The sequence below is a fragment of the Bos javanicus genome, chromosome 2 (genome assembly GCF_032452875.1).
Source record: "Bos javanicus breed banteng chromosome 2, ARS-OSU_banteng_1.0, whole genome shotgun sequence".
NCBI lineage: Eukaryota > Metazoa > Chordata > Mammalia > Artiodactyla > Bovidae > Bos > Bos javanicus.
The window spans coordinates 128,417,147-128,437,020 of NC_083869.1; the positions used below are offsets into that span (position 1 = coordinate 128,417,147).

Consider the following 19,874-nt stretch of genomic DNA (forward strand, 5'->3'; position numbering starts at 1 on the left):
CATGACTGAGCAACTAATCACACACATATAATACCACAAACTGACAGAACTGGGGCTAGAAGCCAGGTCTCCCAGATTTCAAAGGCCGTGCTCTTAACACCCTACTGGATCTCTCTTTTTGTGCCAAATTCTGTCTGGAAGGGTAGTTACTTATGGAAATGTTTACCCGCCACCCTCCTAGACTCCTTTAGGGAAGAGCCATCTCAATGACCTATATAGCTCCTGTCCTACTCAGCACAGGCATGCATATAGCTATGCATATAGTTCAGCTGAAATTCCTACTTGCTTAACAGAAGAAACTGAGGTCCAACTCTTGCAGTTTGAGGTAAAGCTTCCAGAGTCAGAGACCCTCAGGGATGCTAGTCATCAGCAGTTCAGCCTGCTGGTCTCTTTCACAGACCACCCTCCCTCAACAATCAGAATCCATTCTCTGCTGGGGTGGACGAGGACGGGGCTGAAACTCAGGGCACATGCTTGTTTCTGAGGTCATCCTGCTGATCAAGGTGCACTTGTGTCCTCTTAAGGGTTTCCCCAAAGGTAAGAGAGGACACTGGAGCAGCCCACCCAGCCTCAAGCCCACAGCAAGCAAAAATCCTGTTTGCTGGAGGACTCCACCCCCGGCCACTACTGATTGGATCAATGTAGACACCTGACCCAAGCTGGGCCAATCAGATCCTCCCTCCTTTGAAGGTGGGTTGAAGAGTTCTAGTACCTTTCCAGGAGAAGGCAATGGCAACCCACTCCAGCACTCTTGCCTGGAAAATCCCATGGACGGAGGAGCCTGGTAGGCTGCAGTCCATGGGGTCGCTAAGAGTCAGACACGACAGCGACTTCACTTTCACTTTTCACTTCCATGCATTGGAGAAAGAAATGGCAACCCACTCCAGTGTTCTTGCCTGGAGAATCCCAGGGATGGCGGGGCCTGGTGGGCTGCCGTCTATGGGGGTCGCACAGAGTTGGACACGACTGAAGCGACTTAGCAGCAGCAGCAGTACCTTTCAAGCCTCACTGCCGTTCCTGCCCTTGGATTCTATGAGCTACCATGTAGCCTTATATTAATTTTTCCTTTTGCTTAAACTTCTCTGAAATGGACTTTTATTTCTTGCGACCAAAAGAGCCTGAACAAAATCAAGGAAGAAAGAGCAAGCTTCCCCTTAGAAACCTCTTTCCCTACCCCCAGGTGGAATTAACTACTCCTTCCTCTGCTCTGTGCATCTTCACCTGTTGCTGTTTGTAACCATGAGACATTTCTGAGTCAAGCAGTGAGTCAAACCCGTCCCGCATGCCTAGCGCTGGGCTAGGTGCTTTTTCGTTGATTTATGCAGCCCTAAAGGAATGAAGGGTGGAGGGAGGTATTACTACCGTCATCCTACCCATAAGAGAAGCTCTGAGGGTTAGTTAAGCCTAAGGTTACTGAAGTGGGAGCAGGTAGGGATTTGAAGACTGATCTTCTTTCCTTTATCCCCGCTCCCCCCACCCTTTTAGGTCAGTTCATCACCCTTTGTTCACATGCCTGTCTGACACCTCAATTCTTAAGCTTTTTGGGAGAGTCACTACGACTTATTTATCTTTGTTCTGGCAGGAAGATATTTCTGTAATAAATAACTGAATTGAGGATAAAAATGAAAACTTATTAGACACCTCATCAGGGAGCGTGTTCTATGTCTTCTTAGATTCTGTGTTTGTCTATTTGGCATCCATTCACCACAAGGCTAATTATATGAACTCTACTTTCTTGTTTTCTGTATTTTCGATGCTCTGGCATTTGTGACCTTGCTACGTGGGGAGAAACTGCCTCTCTCAGAGTTACCCAATTCTTAGAGATAGCAAAGGGGCATGCACTCAGGGATGTTCACGGTAGCATCTGCAGTCACCCCAGATTAGAAACAATCTAATCAGCCAACAATAGGAGGCTCTGTCCCACGGACTTTGATACAGCAGCTCAACAGATTGGGCAATCATTCAGAAAGCACACTTCCAACCACCACTCAGTGACATAGGGAAATAGTCCATCAACAAAGTTAAGGAAAACAACCAAGATATAAAACTCTCCAACCCCAAATTTGGAATACTGGAAAAAGACAGGAAGGAAATTTACAGAAACAGGAACAAAGGTTGTCTCCAAGTAACGGAGCTGGTGATTTTTTTAAGTCAAACCTTCTTAGGGGGAATGAATTCCTTTTTATGTATTTCAATGAACATTTCTTTAGATTACACATTCTCTTGTACGCATGGAGGGGCTGCCTGTTTCTGTCAGTGATAAGCACGCAGACCCTGGATGTATCTGTTAGCCAATACTTCCCCGTGTGACTGTCTCATAAGAAAAATATAAAATCCCCAACCTAAAAAATAATAAAAGCTCTTGCCTTGTAGGAGAAGGAAGCCTCTCTCACGGGGTTGGCACTGCTTGTGGGCAGGAGCTGCTGGAGCTGCAGGGCTGCACCGTGAGCTCCGTCCATGGCGGGCTAAGGGCACAGACCAGCTGGCCTGGATCCGTAGCTGGAGGTGCTGCTAAGCCATCTTTCCCGGCGGGGTTCACCTCCTTCCACCAGCCATCGCCTTCTCACGTGGAAAGAGTACTTCAAGGCTCTTTTGGCCAATTTACAGCCTTTTCCTCATCTTCACTCAGAGACGTGCCAGTTTCTAGGTTTCTTCTCAGGCAGGCAGACGGGGACGCGTTTCCTGATTCTCGTGGTGCCCTAGCAGGAGGGGAAGAACATTAAAAATGCATGTACAATGAAACATTGAGCCGGATTTGTTACCTGAGAAAAGATTGCTATTAGGACGAAACACAAACTGCCATGAGAAGTGAGGCCATTTAAAAAATTACATTGTGCCTCTGGCCAGTTAGTAAAGATATGGCTCACCTACCTCAAAACCATTTCCCCAGTCCTTTAAAATCCCCTTTCCTCTTCTTCACTTCCTTCTTTCTATCATACGTGTGTGTGTGTGTGTGTGTGTGTGTGTGTTAGTTGCTCAGTCATGTCCGACTCTTTCCAACCCTATGGACTGTAGCCCACCAGGTGCCTCTGTCCATGGAATTCTCCAGGCAAGAATACTGGAGTGGGTTGCCATTTCCTTCTTCAGGGTATCTTCCTGACCTAGGGATCAAACCGGAGTCTCCTGCATTGCAGGCAGATTCTTCACCATCCTTCCATCATATCCTTCCTTCCATCATATCCTAATTTAAATGCTACCTTTCCATAGGTTCCCCTACATAAGAACATTGCCTGTACCGACTTCTCTAGGACTCCAAAAAGAAAGAAAGAAGAAAAAAATTCCTCTGCCATAAAAAACAACAAACCATCTGCATTCTTACTTAGGAAAGAAGGAATGAGAAGAAAAGTTATCTCCATGGAAGATGGACAAACTGACCTGCTCCTGAGGGTCTGCCTAGGGTGATATAACATTGGACCAGGAGGTGGAAGACCTAAGGGACCAGATCATTTTGCCTCTGGGAGTCTCAGCTGTAAAACCTGTAGAACAGGGGTAATAATATGGCCTTAAGTAAAACCAGCAATGATGGAAATGCTCATTAACTTCATTGGACTGACATTTTCAGGGCATCTCAAGCTTTTCTACCAAATAGAGAAGAAAGAGAAAGTACACCCCTAGTGTTTTGGGGAGCATGGTCAAAACACCTACCACAAGTGCTAAGGGTTTCTTTGAGGTTCATGTTAAAAAAAAATAAGCATACAAATGAGTATTATACTTGCAAAGCCTGTTATATTAATATAAAAATATTTTACATTACTTTTGACCTGTTGTGTGCTTACCTGTTTTACCTTGGCCAAGTCATTTAACTTTTCAGCAAGTTTCCCCTGCTATGAAATATGGATATTCCATATCCATGTGTTGTTGTGAGAATTTGGTGAAATAATGCATACAAAATGCATGTACAGCAAATGGTCAATGAATATATTAATTTTATTCTTACCAATTTATTTAATTTACCTACAAATATACCTTTCTTTGTCTCAAGCAACAAATGTTTGAGGGTTTATTACATTCCAAACAGACAAAGTTTCTGACATGCTTCAAGGCATCAGAAAGATGCCTCCTACGGCTACCCACTCCAGTATCCTTGCCTGGAAAAATCCCATGGGCAGAGGAGCCTGTTGGGCTACAGTCCATGGGGTTGCAAAGAGTTGGGCATGACTTAGTGACTAAACTGCCACCATCCTACCAGTAGCCTCCAGTTCCTTCTGTTATCTAGCCCCAGGCCCAGGAATTCTGGCTCCTGGTGTGAACAGCACAGTCCTATGATATAGGACTAACACTGCATTCAGTGTCTAGGAGACATCAGATGCAGGGCTCAAGCCAAGGGCAGCACAAAGACCATTTAACCCAGGCTCACTTTGTCAAAGAGCCTCAAAGTTAAATGACTGCTGCTGCCTCTAGATGAGGTTATATAATCAGTATATATATATACCTGAAATATACTTATCAGACAAGCTTGTAACTCAAATCCCATAACCAGAAGTCCCTGACTGTAAAGCCCTATGAATGTTTGTAATCTTGTGAAAAGCATAATTATTCTTCACTATACTTTTATGCCTTAGAAAGGAAGAGTGGCTCCTTCAACCTCTGAGACACTCCTAGAGGCTTTCAGCCTGGAGGTGAAGGGGCACTGAAGCAAAAATTCCTGGAAGCTGTTTGCTGAATCCCCTGTTTGATTGCTGCCTCCCAAGACCTAGCCTAGAGCCTGGCATGGGGACCTCCATACACACCTACTGACTGGCTCTAGACAGGCCAGTGAAGCACCCGGTACACCTTGGCTGCTTCACAGTGGAGAAGGGAATGGCTTACTCAAGGCCCCACCCACCGCAACTCCAGAGATAAAACCCATAGAGCCAGCCCCACCCACAGCACGTCAGAGAAGCCACAGAATGTGCCAAGGCGGCAATGGGAATCCAGGCCACCTAACCTTCTTTGGATCAGCTGGTTTCTCCAGGTGGGTTCTGTATTTGCTTTCCTTTGTGGTGGCTGTGGTTGCTCTCATTTAATTATCTTTTAAAAAGCAGCTTCCCTCTCTGCCTCAGGAAGCCCCAGGCCTCTGAGGCACCAGGGCCCACAAACATAGAAAACTCCCCCTTCAGCTAGGTAGCATTTTGGACAGAAAGCCTTGGAGGAATTCTGTGCAAGCTGTCTTCCCTTTTAAAGCACACATTCTTGGCCTAATGACTTTCTTTTCCAGACTGCAAAACACTTTTCCAGGTCTAACATATGCCCCAGAGGCAAGAAAACCAACTCTGTGTTGCTCACCACCCCTTAAGTTTGAGGCCCACACAGCTATCCGTGAGCACAGGGGTCACTGACTCAAAAAGGGAAAGATAAATCCACTAAGGGATGACTTTCACTCCACCCCCTAGTCCTCATCTGAGAATTATTTCATCAGCCCACAAAGTAGGTTTCCTAGATTAGAGAACCAGCGGTCTTGGCTGCTAAGAGTAAGGTCTGTATTAGAATTTGGCTCTCTCTAAAGAAATAATTCAAACACGCCCTTTCCCATCACCTGCCGGTTCAGCTTCTGGTTGCTGAGTGCCAGTTACAGGGTAAGCGCTTTTCCTTTCTTGGGCTTTGGCTCACGAAAGGGTTACACTCTTCAGTCCCCACCCAATGCGCTGGAAACGACTTCCAGTGACCAGCACGGACCAGGAATGCGTCCCCCACCCCCACCCCAGCCCTCGTCATCCACCTGCTAACTCCACTATCTGCTATCCCTTGGAAGCCCGAGCCGGTGTGTACAGGCACAATTGTGACGAAGTCACCCCATTTCACTTCCTGATTTGGTCAAACCTGGCATCGCCTTTATTAAGGCAAACCCATGGCCCTCTCCTTGATGCGAAAATGAAAAAAAGAAAAAGAAAAGCAGCATTCTGAGCCAACGAGACCCAAACTGACAAGGCTGGTGACAGCAAGAAGGAAGATGTGTATACTGGGGACGTCAAGGGTCCCAAACGCCTTGGCTTTTCCTGAAACCGAAGGCTGAATTCAACCCCATCCCCACCCCGGCCTTAAGTCTAAATCACTACTCACCGGCGGCGTTTCCGCTAAGGCCCACCGATCAGAGGTTTCCGAGACACGACTTGGACTCCTCGAGCAAGCCGGAGGCACAGCCCTCCTAAATTCCTTCCCCGACTCAAGAGATGCAGAGCGGCTGCCGTGTTGTGCTTTCCAAAGGCGCGATTCGATTTGCCAGGCCGCCTGTCAGTCGAAAGCTGACGGGCATCAGGCGCCCGCGAGTGGCTTCGAGGAGGAGGCGGGCGGGACAGCCCTCGGGCATTGATTGGCTGGACCGCGGAGCTCGTTGGACGCGTAGGGGGCGAGCCCTGGGGAAGTGGTGCTCCACTGGAGCGCCGAGCTCACCTGGCGAGGGGCCCCTCTAGCGGCCACGTCGGGCTGGGTCTGGAAGGCTCCGGGTGACTTGCTCACTGCATCTGCCCTTATAGATGGGCAGCCTGCCCGGGTGTCCTCCCCCCGCTTTTACCCTCGGAGCCCTCTCTCGGGCTTTGCTCCTGCTGTTCCCCGACCCCACAATCTCACCAGGCATTCAAATCCTACACATCCTTCAAGGCCCGGTTCCCCCTGCCACCAAAGCCCCGAGGCCATAAAAAAATCTCTCCTTGCCTGTCCTCCTGGAACACCTGTTGGCAGCACAATATACCCTCCCGGTAACATCTGCGTCTCAGTTCAGTTCAGCCGTTCAGTTGTGTCCAACTCTTTGCGACCCCATGGACTGCAGCACACGCAAGGCCTCCCTGTACATCACCAGCTCCCGGAGCCTGTTCAAACTCATGTCCATTGAGTCGGTGATGCCATCCGACCATCTCATCTTCTGTCGTCCCTTTCTCCTCCCGCCTTCGATCTTTCCCAGCATCACGGTCTTTTCAAATGAGTCAGTTCTCATCAGGTGGCCAAAGGATTGGAGCTTCAGCTTCAGCATCAGTCCTTCCAATGGCAATACTTAAAAGTCCTCCCATAAGCCTAGCACTTGATGAATGCTTCCGTAATGTACCACTGTAATAGTCCTAACTGCTTCAAGGATATATTGAACAAAATATCCTTGTTATTGAACTGATATATTGTTCACTATATTGAATGACAGTCTAGCCAATATTTTATAAGAACTATAATGGAGTATAACCTTTAAAAATCGTGAATCACTATACTGCACACCTGTAACATACAGCAACTATCCTTCAACTAAAAATTAATTTTTTGAAAAATAAAATGTATTTTAAAAAATAATTAACAGGTGCAGGGAGCTTCGCTTTTTCACATTTCATTCCAGATCCTCCCAACAACCCACTGAGTGAGACATTGGGCTCACGCCTGTTTTACAGATGAAGACATGATATTTGGACAGAGACCTCAACCGTGAGAAAGAGGCAGTTGTGGTGCAGACCCCGACACCGAGTGAGCTCAGAACTCCAGTCAGCGGAAGGAGGTTGACAGAATTGTAGCAGCTGCCCGAAGGACAGCGTGGCAGGTGCGAGATTTTTCTGGCAGCGTGGGAAGGAGGAGCTGAGATCACAGGGCCGGGCCAGGGACATGAAGATGTATGGATTTCACCCTAAGTTTAAAGGGGAGCCCTTGGAGGGTTCTAAGTGGGGGAGTGACAAGATCACTGATTGCCCACGGACCTGGGCAACTCCATGGCTGTCCTTGTATGTTGTTGCCCATTATCAGTCTTTTTTCTTTGACTATCATAAAGAGGGCTTCAATTAATGTTAGTTCTTTTAGGTTTATTCCTTGAAGCAGGGTTTCTGGGTGAGCAAAATTCTAAAGCTTTGCGCCTATCACGAGATTTAGGAGGTTGTCTAGATAAACCCGTATTAAGTTTCCACGCCCATCCTGACGTAGTTAACCTGAACCCCCAAATTCTGGCCGCTTCTCAGCGGTTTTTGAAATTCCTCTGATCATTGGCCAACAACTTTTCACGCTAAAGAAACGGAGGATACCATTGGCTCGAGTTCATCAGGAAGCGGGCAGAAGATGGAAGCTAGAACGCTAGGCTTGTGGTTGCCATAGCGACAAGGAGGCCGGCCGACCAGATTCAGCCCAGGCGGACAGACGAGGTAGGAAGCCGTCCCTTTCGAGGGACGAATACTGGGGTCGTGGGGAGGAGGACCCGGCGCACAGCATTAGACGCGGACTGAGACCCGCGCCTGCCTCGTGCGTAATTCCGATACCAAGCTAGGTGGTAGCGTGAGAGCCTGAAAACCCACTGTTGGAAGTTCCCCTCCCTGGAGTGTGCCCTCAGAGTCCCCACCTGAAAAGTGGCGATAATAACCAGGGCGTGCCTTCCCCGTGGATCTCCGGTGAGGGGCGTAGGCTACTGATTCACCCACCTCGGTCCAGGCGAGTGTACAAACATTTGGGGGCATCTGGCGGCAGGTGGACGGCAAATAGCTAAGTTCTAATCCCAGGCCCACTTCCATCTATCTCCTCGGGTGTCCCTCCTCCTTGCTGGGCGCCTTGGTTTACTCATCTGTAAAACGAAAGGGTGTGATTAGAATCTAGAGATGACTGGTGGTGGTGGTGGTTTAGTGGCTAGGTCAAGTCCGACTCTTGTGACCCCATGGACTGTAGCCTGCCAGGCTCCTCTGTCTATTGAATCCTCCAGGCAAGAATACAGGAGTGGGTTGCCATTTCCTTCTCCAAGGGATCTTCCGGACCCAGGAATTGAACCTGGACACTAGCCAGCTCCAAATGTTTCTTCCAGCTCTTAAAAACACTTTTCTCAGCTAAAGAAAAATATCAAATGGATTATTTACCTGAGAGTGCTTAGAAAAATGTAAAATATTTCCAAGATGCACTATAGCATTATAACTGAATCAATAAAAACCTCATAAAGTCAAAACTGCTCATGTAAACCCCATACAATTACATAAAAGGTAACAATACATGATATATTAGTATATATTGGTATACTTGTACCAATATATACTAATAATATATATTGTATATACTTGTAGTTTATATTGGTATACTTATACAGTAATATACACATTTAAATGTATGAAATATGTATGTGAAGTGAAGTGAAGTAGCTCAGTCATGTTCGACTCTTTGTGACCCCATGGACTATAACCTACCACGTTCCTCCGTCCATGGGATTTTCCAGGCAAGAGTACAGGAGTGGGTTGCCATTTCCTTCTCCAGAGGATCTTCCCGACCCAGGGATCAAACCCAGGTTTCCCGTACTGTAGGCAGACACTTTACCATCTGAACCACCAGGGAAGCCTGAAATATGTAATTCTATAAGATAAATGGGGCTTCCCTAGTGGCTCAGACAGAAAGGTTTTTTTTTTTTTAAACAGAGATGATAGAATTAAAACATGCCTATAGTTGTAGTCATGTGAGTTAAATCTTTAAAGAATGTAGCCCCTGATGGAAAGAGTTGTATTATGAGTACATCTGTATTCATTCTAGATGAAGAAGTGAAGTGAAAGTCGCTCAGTCTTGTCCGACTCTTTATGACCCCATGGGCTATACGGTCCATGGAATTCTCCAGGCCAGAATACTGGAGTGGGTAGCCTTTCCCTTCTTCAGGAGATCTTCCCAACCCAGGCATCGAACCCAGGTCTCCCGCATTGGAGGCAGATTCTTTGCCAGCTGAGCCACAAGGGAAGCCCATTCATTCCAGATAAAATGTGTCTATTCCTAGTATTCATCTATTCATTCAAGCCACAAATATTTATTGATCAATTGCTGTGTGCCAGGAAACAGTCTGGGGATTCAGTGATGAATGTCTTATTGATGAAGATCATAAACAAAAAATATTTTATATATTGTATATAAAATATAATGTGGGTAGTGAAAAGTGCTTTGAGAAAAGTAAAACAGAGTCAGATGGGGCTAGAGAGACATGGGTGGTGCTTCCCAAGAGAGAGAGGCCAAGGAAGTCATCCCAAAGGCAGTTTGAGGACAGGCCCAGATGAATCTGGCGACAGGGTAAGATGGTGCCCAGTATAGCGAAGGGAGGAATCCCCATGTCACAAGTATTTCGCAGAAGCTGAAGAGGTCCCTTGTGGAGAAGACGATTAGTTTTTAGGAGATAGGTTATGACTGCTGCCTTCAAATATCTGAAGAATAGTCACGCAGAACAGTGTCTTTTAACCTTTCTGACTGTGATCCATGGTAAGAAATGTATTTTATATTGTGACCCAGCATACACACATATTCACATAACAGAAACTTCACAAGAGACCGTTAAGCTGTGACCTACATTTTAGAACTTACCAGTGTGGAAGAGGAGTGAAGCTTATTCTGAGCTCATTCAGGCAGGAACTTCCTAGCAATTAGAACTCTTTTAACAGTGAACTGCCTCAGGAATTTTCAAACTGAGTTCTGGGGAACCCCAGCATCCTGGGAAAATTACATTTTGAAAACGCTATGCAATGTCCTAGTTTTTATGAGACCAATCATACACACTCAGGGGTGATCAATGTCAACATTCAGCATGCTAACATTTAATGTGTGCTGCTTTAGAGATTATTAGAGTGGTTCAGAGTAAGCAGAAGTCAGACTTCCGGGTTCAAAGTCTGATTCTACCTCTTGTGGTATGACCCTGAGTAAGTCACATAACCCCTCCCTCTGACCATCAGTTTTCTTATCTGTAAATGGGGATAATACCTCACTGGATTATTTGAAGGATTGTATAAAATATTCTATAAAGGCATCTAGGAGTGTTAGGGCTCAAGAAATGATAGCTATCATTTTAAACTGTTAATATATTATCAATGTGCCTATATTAAAACCTAATGTTAATAAAAGCCTACTGTAGGCCAGGCAGCATTAACTACGTCTTGTGGTTATCATATTTAATTCTCACAAGCATCTTAAGAAGAAGGTACTGTTACCAATCTCAGTTTATTGAGGAGAAAATGAATTCAAAAGGTCAAGTGACTCATCCAAAATTAGAACTATTAAGTGGCAGAACCCAGGACTGTTAACCTTGAACACAGGAATGGATACTCTTGATCATTGCACTGGCCCTCACCTGAGAACTGCTTGAGCATATGCTGTTGATTAGGAAGGTGATATGTCTTCATTGCTCTTTCTTAGATTCCAGGCCCATGACATCCTGTCATGAACAGTTACACAAGCGAGTGCACCAGTGAGGCACACCTGGGCGGTGCTCCATCCACACCTGGGCTGCGCCTTCTCTCATCCTGGCTTCACAGGTATGCAGTGAGGAGGCTGGAAAGCATTAGTAATAGTGCTGTCTTTGGGTGGTAGGAATGGATTGTTTTTTAAACCTTTTAAACTTCTTATCTTTCCAAAAACTGGACAATAGGCACATATCACCATTGTCATAGGAAGGTTTAATTTTTTCTAATCACCCACAATTCTAGCACACTAATGCCTTAAAAAAAATTACAGCTTTATTGCAGCCAGGGAAGTAGATGGTTCTTACCAAGACAACAATAGTGTATTGAAAGGTAATAAGTGAATGCTGCTAAGTCACTTCAGTCGTGTCCAACTCTGTGCGACCCCATAGACGGCAGCCCACCAGGCTCCCCAGTCTGTGGGATTCTCCAGGTAAGAACACTGGAGTGGGTTGCCATTTCCTTCTCCAATGCATGAAAGTGAAAAGTGAAAGTGAAGTCACTCAGTTGTGTCCGACCCTCAGCGACCCCATGGACTGCAGCCTTCCATCCTCCTCCATCCATGGGATTTTCCAGGCAAGAGTACTGGAGTGGGGTGCCATCGCCTTCTCTGAATAAGTGAATAGTGGCTGCTTTTATAGTCCCTAAAAGAGATTCTGATACTGAAGCAGTGATTGTGCTGTGATCAATACTGACTTATTTCTGTTGTTTTAAATTTCTTTGACTGTTTTGCCAATAATTATATTAAATAGTTAGTATAGATTGTCAACCGAAAAGGATTGAGAATTGCTGCTGTGAGGGCGATGGAATAAAGTGAAGAATAAATATTGAAGGACCAAAGAATTGGTAGAGTATAACATCATTTATTCTATCCTTCATTAGTATTTATAAATGATATAAATTACTTAGGGGTAAAAAAAAGATGAACAAAATAAAACCCAAGTCTGTTTATGAAAGATTAACTGTATGCAAATTTAATTATGCTCCTGCTGTTAACGACTAAAAACAGACAAATACATGAAGCATGGTTTTTAGACACTGAACAACAGGGACCCCAGTTCTGTAATCCCTGAGAGAAAAAAAACAAGGTGAGCCCCATAACTGCTCCAGCTAATGCTGAAGAGAGTTTCTAGGCCACGGTTCAGGGAGAGGGAAACCCACACAAAGTCCAGCTATTTGAGTTGGGGAGATAGAAGTCAGGATTCAGGGAGAACAAAGAGGCTGGAATTTACAGGTAATGGACGGACCTGCACAGAAAAAGTTCAGAAATAGGAAGAGAAATAATGGACACATGCATGCGAAGAACCTAAGACTGGGGAAAGAGCCACCGAAAGCAGCATAAGGCCCAGCAATTGTACATATGCGTATCTCTACTCTTTCATATCTCCTTCCACTTAGGTCACCACAGAGCACTGAGTAGGGCTCCCTGTGCTGTAACGTAGGTTCTCCTTAGCTATGTGTTTTATATAGTAGCGATTATGTGTCAACTCCAATTGCCCAATTCATCCCATCACCTGAACAATTTCTGGGTCTTTCTTATACAGAACTGGGACTACTTGATGTTCCCACAGATCAGAATAGAGAGACACTATATTAGATGAGAATTGATTGGGTAGAGTCCACAGAAACATCATGTCTTAGTAGTGGAGCTAAATTATTCTCAGAATAAAAACTGCTCTGGATTCACCACGTGTGAAAGTGAAAGTCACGCAGTCATGTCCGACTCTTTGCAGCCCCATGGACGGCAACACACCAGGCCTCCCTGTCCTTCACCATCTCCTGGAGCTTGTTCAAACTCATGTCCGTTGAGTCAGTGATGCCATCCAACCATCTCGTACTCTGTCATCCCCTTTTCCTCCTGCTTTCCTGCCTTCGATCTTTTCCCAGCATCAGGGTCTTTTCCAGTGAGTCAGCTCTTTGCATCAGGTGGCCAAAGTAACGGAGCTTCAGCTTCAGCATCAGTCCTTCCAATGAATATTCAGGTCTGATTTCCTTTAAAATAGATTGGTTGGATCTCCTTGCAGTCCAAGGGACTCTCAAGAGTCTTCTCCAACACCATAGTTCAAAAGCATCAGTTCTTTGTTGTTCAGCCTTCTTTATGGTCCAACTCTCACATCTATACATGACTCCTGGAAAAACCATAGCTTTGACTATACAGACCTTTGTTGGCAAAGTAATGTCTCTGCTTTTTAATATATTGTCTACATTTGTCATACCTTGTCTTCCAAAGAGCAAGCATCTTTTAATTTAAAATCAAGATGGTGTGATCACTGACCTAGAGCCAGACATCCTGGAATGTGAAGTCAAGTGGGCCTTAGAAAGCATCACTATGAACAAAGCTAGTGGAGGTGAAGGAATTCCAGTTGAGCTATTTCAAATCCTGAAAGATGATGCTGTGAAAGTGCTGCACTCAATATGCCGGCAAATTTGGAAAACTCAGCAGTGGCCACAGGACTAGAAAAGGTCAGTTTTCATTCCAATCCCAAAGAAAGGCAATGCCAAAGAATGCTCAAACTACCACACAATTGCACTCATCTCACATGCTAGTAAAGTAATGCTCAAAATTCTCCAAGCCAGGCTTCAGCAATACCTGAACCGTGAACTTCCTGATGTTCAAGCTGGTTTTAGAAAAGGCAGAGGAACCAGAGATCAAATTGCCAACATTCGCTGGATCATGGAAAAAGCAAGAGAGTTCCAGAAAAACATCTACTTCTGCTTTATTGACTATGCCAAAGCCTTTGACTGTGTGGATCACAAGAAACTGTGGAAAATTCTGAAAGAGATGGGAATACCAGACCACCTGACCTGCCTCTTGAGAAACCTGTATGCAGGTCAGGAAGCAACAGTTAGAACTGAACATGGAACAACAGACTGGTTCCAAATAGGAAAAGGAGTACGTCAAGGCTGTATATCGTCACCCTGCTTATTTAACTTCTATGCAGAGTACATTATGAGAAACGCTGGACTGGAAGAAGCACAAGGTGGAATCAAGATTGCTGGGAGAAATATCAATAACCTCAGATATGCAGATGACACCACCCTTATGGCAGATAGTGAAGAAGAACTAAAAAGCCTCTTGATGAAAGTGAAAGAGGAGAGTGAAAAAGCTGGCTTAAAGCTCAACACTCAGAAAACGAAGATCACAGCATCTGGTCCCATGACTTCATGGGAAATAGATGGGGAAACAGTGGAAACAGTGTCAGACTTTATTTTTTGGGGCTCCAAAATCACAGCAGATGGTGACTGCAGCCATGAAATTAAAAGACGCTTACTCCTTGGAAGGAACGTTATGACCAACCTAGATAGCATATTCAAAAGCAGAGACATTACTTTGCCAACAAAGGTCCGGCTAGTCAAGGCTATGGTTTTCCCCGTGGTCATGTATGGATGTGAGAGTTGGACTGTGAAGAAGGCTGAGCACTGAAGAATTGATGCTTTTGAACTGTGGTGTTGGAGAAGACTCTTGAGAGTCCCTTGGACTGCAAGGAGATCCAACCAGTCCATTCTGAAGGAGATCAGCCCTGAGATTTCTTTGGAAGGAATGATGCTAAAGCTGAAACTCCAGTACTTTGGCCACCTCATGCGAAGAGTTGACTCACTGGAAAAGACTCTGATGTTGGGAGGGATTGGGGGCAGGAGGAGAAGGGGACGATAGAGTATGAGATGGCTGGATGGCATCACTGACTTGATGGATGTGAGTCTCAGTGAACTCCGGGAGTTGGTGATGGACAGGGAGGCCTGGCGTGCTGCGATTCATGGGGTCGCAAAGAGTCGGACACAACTGAGCGACTAAACTGAATTGAACTGAACTGATGATTTGCCAAATGTGTTGGTGAGGATGTCTAGCAATTGTAAGAAATTACTGATACATGCAACCACATGGAAGAATCTCAGAAGCATTGTGCTAAGTGAAAAAAGAGACACAAAATGGTATATTCTATATAATTACCCATTATGACATCTAGAAAAGGCAACTATTGTGACAGAAAGCAGAGCAGTGGTTGCCAGATGCCAGAGTTGGGGGGGTGGGTATTGACTGCAAAGAGACATAGGGAGTTTTTGGGGGAGACGAATATATTTATATTTTAATTTTGGTGGTATTTTACACAATTGTAAACATTCACCGAAACTTAGAATTGTGCACTTTGAATTAATGAATTACCATGTATGTGAGTTATATCAATACGATAAATGTGTAAAATTCAAGCTTCAGGAGCTCTGTAAACAATAGCAACAAAGAACACTTACAGAGTTCCAGTACAGGCAGTGCAATGTGGGATTTAGGGTTGTAGAAATTGGTAAATCTCAGCCTCTACCCACACACTTCAGTTTACCCAACAAATACATCAGAACCCAATTAACACAATTAACAAAATCGTGAAATGATTCCTACAAATGCTGTATTTTGCTGTTTCAGGTGCTTAGAGGAACATGTAGTCAAGTTTTTCATCAAACAAATGGAACATATCACAGAACTTTGCTAAGATGGACAACTCCACACAAAAAGACCAACACTCTGGCAAAAAATATTCCAGAAAGGCCAACAAAGTCCAGAAAGGTCTAGTGAACTTTATAACAGAGGTCTTTGGGAGGGGAGGAGCAAGCTCATGACGTATGTTTATTTCAGTACGTAAGAGCAAATTTTAGGGGAATTTTAAGTGCTGGTTTATGCCCGCAAGGCTGTTCTTGAGGATATCAAATAGATTGCTTTAGTCATCCCTCCACTGCTTCGAGGGTGATGATTGGAAAGAAACTGTGAGAAGAAAGGATGGAGGGGAGAGAAGGAGGAAGAGATCTTACTTTATTTTCTAAAACTTAACCCAAGTCCCCACCATGCTGGGTTGTTGGAAAATTTGACGCAAATGACTTGTTTCAAGGTTTTGATCTTTCTCAGTGGAGAGAGGTGATGTGGTCATGGGTCACCCGTGCAGACAGGTGCGAGATGCTCTCTCTCAGCCCATGTACTCCTCTGGTTTTGTTAGTATGCACTAATCCTGGACTACACCTGGACTTGGGGAATCATGGCTGAGGCTGCAAATTTTGACATCCTCACTCACTCCACCACTGTTTCTTTTTTGGGGGGTGGGCGCAGGTTATTACCACCTCCCTGGTGGGCTTCTACAGTCTCTGCTGCTCTCAGACCCAGAGCTGGACCTTTCTTCCTTCCTCCCACCTTTTGATTTATTGCTGTCTCTTTTTCTTGAATACTTTCAAATTGAAGCTTCATGTATATTCAGAAAATAAATCATAATTGTTCAGCCTAATGGTCACAAAGAAACCACCGCTTACGGAGTCACTTCTCAGACCCAGAAACGGACACTCCACAGCATCCCAGAAGCCCTTATCTTGCCCCTTCATGGGCACTGTCCCTCTTCTCTGCAAGTGTCAACACCATAGCTCACCTGACTTTTAATGTCAGGTTACTTTCATTACTTTATCATTTTAATATCATTAATTACTTTAGTCTGTTTTGAACTTCCTATAAATTGGAATCATACAGTATGAACTCTTTCAGGCTCTTTCCTTCCCTCATGGTACGTTTGAGAGACGTAACTTCATGTTTCATGTTATCAGTAATTAGCTCATTTTCACTGCTGTGAAGTTTTTCTTTGACTGAATGTACCATAATTTGTTTATCCGTTATACTATTGAAGGACATTTGGATTGTTTCCAGTTTTGAGCTATGACTGAAAGCTTTCATGACTATTCTTGTTCTTGTCTTTTGGGACATACGTGTATATACTTTTTGGGTCTATACCTAGGAGAATTGCTGGGTCACAGTGTGTTTATGATCAGCTTAGTTGATACTACCAGTTTTCCACAGTGGATGTGCCAGTTGTACTTCCTTGCAAGCGGTGTATGAGAATTCCAGTTGCTCCACATTGTCACCATCATTTTTAGCTCATGTTTTTAAACTGTATTGTCCTTTGGTTAGTAAGGTTGAGCACTTTTTCATATGTTGGCTTATCTTTAGGATGTTCTCTTTGGAGAAGTGACTGTTCAAGTTTTTTCTACTGGGTTTTTCTTCTTTTAGGCATTCTTAAAAACATACTAGAGATACATCCTTTTTGGCTATATGTAAATACCTTCCCTGGAGAAGGCAATGGCACCCCACTCCAGTACTCTTGCCTGGAAAATCCCATGGATGGAAAAGTCTGGTAGGCTGCAGTCCATGGGGTCGCTAAGAGTTGGACACGACTGAGCGACTTCACTTTCACTTTTCACTTTCATGCATTGGAGAAGGAAATGGCAACCCACTCCAGTGTTCTTGCCTGGAGAATCCCAGGGATAGGGGAGCCTGATGGGCTCCTGTCTATGGGGTCGCACGGAGTCAGACACGACTGAAGCCACTTAGCAGCAGCAGCAGCAAATACCTTCCCTGAGTCTGTGACTTCCCTTTACATTCTCTTCAGTTCAGTTGCTCAGTCGTGTCCAACTCTTAGGGACCCCATGGACTGCAACATGCCAGGACTCCCTGTCCATTGCCAACTCCCGGAGTTTATTCAAACTCATGTCCATTGAGTCCATGATGCCATCCAACCACCTTATCCTCTGTTGACCCCTTCTCCTCCCACCTTCAATCTTTCCCAGCATCAGGGTCTTTTCAAATGAGTCAGTTCTTCACTTTAGGTGGCTAAAATATTGGAGTTTCAGCTTCAGCATCAGTCCTTCCAATGAATATTCAGGACTGATTTCCTCTAGGATGGACTGGTGGTGTGCTAATAAACAGAGGCTCTTGATTTTACTATAGCGCATTTTATTAATATCAGTATTTCCCCTTTTAGTTAGTGTATGAAAGTGAAATTGTTGCTCAGTCGTGTCCAACTCTTTGCAATCCCATGGACTGTAGCCTGCCAGGCTCCTCTGTCCATGGAATTCTCCAGGCAAGAATACTGGAGTGGGTAGCCATTCCCTTCTTTAGGAAATCTTCCCAACCCAGGAACTGAACCCAGGTTTCCCTCAACGCAGGCAGATTCTTTACCATCTGAGCCACTAGGGAAGCCCCTAGGTAGTGTTTATGTCTGTCCTATTTAAGAAATCTTTGCCTATCTCAAAATAGTTTTTTTCTAACAACTGTATTATTTTACCTTTCATATCTAGACCTATGATTCACTTGGAGTTGTGTGTAGGATATGAAAATGTCCAAATCTATTGTTTCCAATATGTATATCTAATTACCCAGCCCCATTGATTGAAAGAACATTCTTTTTCGGCCACTCTGCATTGCCATCATTGTTGTTAACCTTGTCTATGTATATGCAGGTCTGCTTCTGTATTCTTTAGGCTGTTCAAATACCACCCTTAATTACTGTAACTATGTAACAAGCTTTTTTTTTTTTTAAGTCTAGTAGCGTAAGTCCTTCAACCGTGTACTATATTTATCTTGGCTACTCTTGGCTGCACTGAATTTCCATACAAATTTCATTATTGATTTCTTTCTTTATGGCTACACTGGGTCTTGGTCGCTCTGCATGGTTTTCTCTAGTTGTGTGAGGGGCGGCTGTTCTCTGGTCGTGGGTGCAGGCTTCTCACTGTGGCGGCTTCTTGTGGAGCACTGGTTTCAGCTCAGTGTTTGCAGCAAGCGGGCCTAGTCGCTCCTCGGCTTGCGGGATCTCAGCTCCCAGACCAGGACTGAACCCGTGTCCGCTGCAGTGGCGGGTCCCTCCATATAAATTTTGGAATCAGCACATTAATGTCCTAAAAAAAATCCCTATTGTCTTTTTGATTTAGATTGCATTGATTCTGGAAGTCATGTTAGGGATAATTTACATCTTTACAGCATTGAGTTCTCCAGTCCACGTATATCCTTTCTTTTATCTAAGTCTTCTTAAATTTTTCCCAATAACGTTTTATAGTTATCTATGTAGAGGACTTGCATATCTTCTATATATCTGTTCTAAGCATTTGATTTTTATACCATTGTAAATAGTACTATTTTTATTTCATTTTCTATTGCTTGCTGCTGGTATCAAAATAAAATAAATTGATTTTTTTTTATACTGACCTTGCCAAATTCAGTTATTATGTTTAATACATTACCTACAGATTCTTTTGAAATTTCTCCATATACAGTCTTATCATCTATGAATAAAGACAGCTTTATTTCCTTCTTTTCTCATCTTATATATTTTTATTTGTTTTTCTCAACCTCTGCACTGGTTAGAGTCCTTCAGTAAAATGTTGAACAGAAGCAGTTAGCCTGGTTTCATGCTCTATCTCAAGAGAAATCTTTCAGAATTATGTTTGCGCTAGGATTTTGTCATCGATACCCTTTATCAGATTAAGGAAATTTGCTTCTTTTCGTAGTTTGCTAGGGTTTTCTTTTAATCATAGAACACTGAGTTTTATAAAAGGCTTTCTCCATCTACTAAACAGACACTTTACCACACAAAAAAAGGATAAACATCAATTAGCATATGAAGAGATGCTCAGCATCATTAGCCAATAAGCAAATTAAGGCCACAGTAAGATGCCTTTACACACCTCGTGGAATGGCTGGAATTTGAAAGACTGCCCCTTGTCACTGAGGATATGAAGTAACAGTAGTTCTTACACGCTAATAGTGGAGGTGTACAAAAGTGCAACAAGTTTAGAAAAGAGTTTGGCAGTTTTTTAAAAAGTTAAAGTTATGAAAGTGTGTTGGTTGCTCAGTCGTACCGGACTCTTTGCGACCCCATGGACTGTAGCCGGCCAGGCTTCTCTGTCCATGGGATTCCCCAGGCAAGAATACTGGAGTGGGTTGCCATTTCCTTCTCC

The 19,874-nt window shown here is 44.2% G+C and overlaps 2 protein-coding genes across 11 annotated transcripts in view; one reads left to right on the top strand and one right to left on the bottom strand.

Annotated features, from left to right (window-relative positions):
- Positions 1-6,276, bottom strand: part of NIPAL3 (NIPA like domain containing 3) — a 56,790-nt gene extending 50,514 nt beyond the window's left edge. The window contains exons 1-3 of one of the 4 annotated variants that reach the window (XM_061393136.1): positions 6,040-6,276; positions 3,376-3,476; positions 2,367-2,699 (exon numbers count right to left, since the gene is read on the bottom strand). In XM_061393136.1, the coding sequence (XP_061249120.1) occupies positions 2,367-2,459 (93 nt within the window). In that variant the 5' untranslated portion in view covers positions 2,460-2,699; positions 3,376-3,476; positions 6,040-6,276. The other 3 variants (XM_061393140.1, XM_061393126.1, XM_061393137.1) reach the window with 3 other exon arrangements.
- STPG1 (sperm tail PG-rich repeat containing 1) overlaps positions 4,865-19,874 on the top strand; it is a 63,780-nt gene continuing 48,770 nt past the window's right edge. For 2 of the 7 annotated variants that reach the window (XR_009731700.1, XM_061393145.1), the window contains exons 1-5: positions 4,866-4,954; positions 7,295-7,492; positions 7,952-8,081; positions 11,074-11,192; positions 15,535-15,675. Coding sequence is in view for 6 of the 7 variants with exons in the window: in XM_061393145.1 (XP_061249129.1) it covers positions 15,603-15,675 (73 nt within the window). In the remaining variant the exon portion in view is untranslated. The other 5 variants (XM_061393147.1, XM_061393150.1, XM_061393152.1 and 2 more) reach the window with 5 other exon arrangements.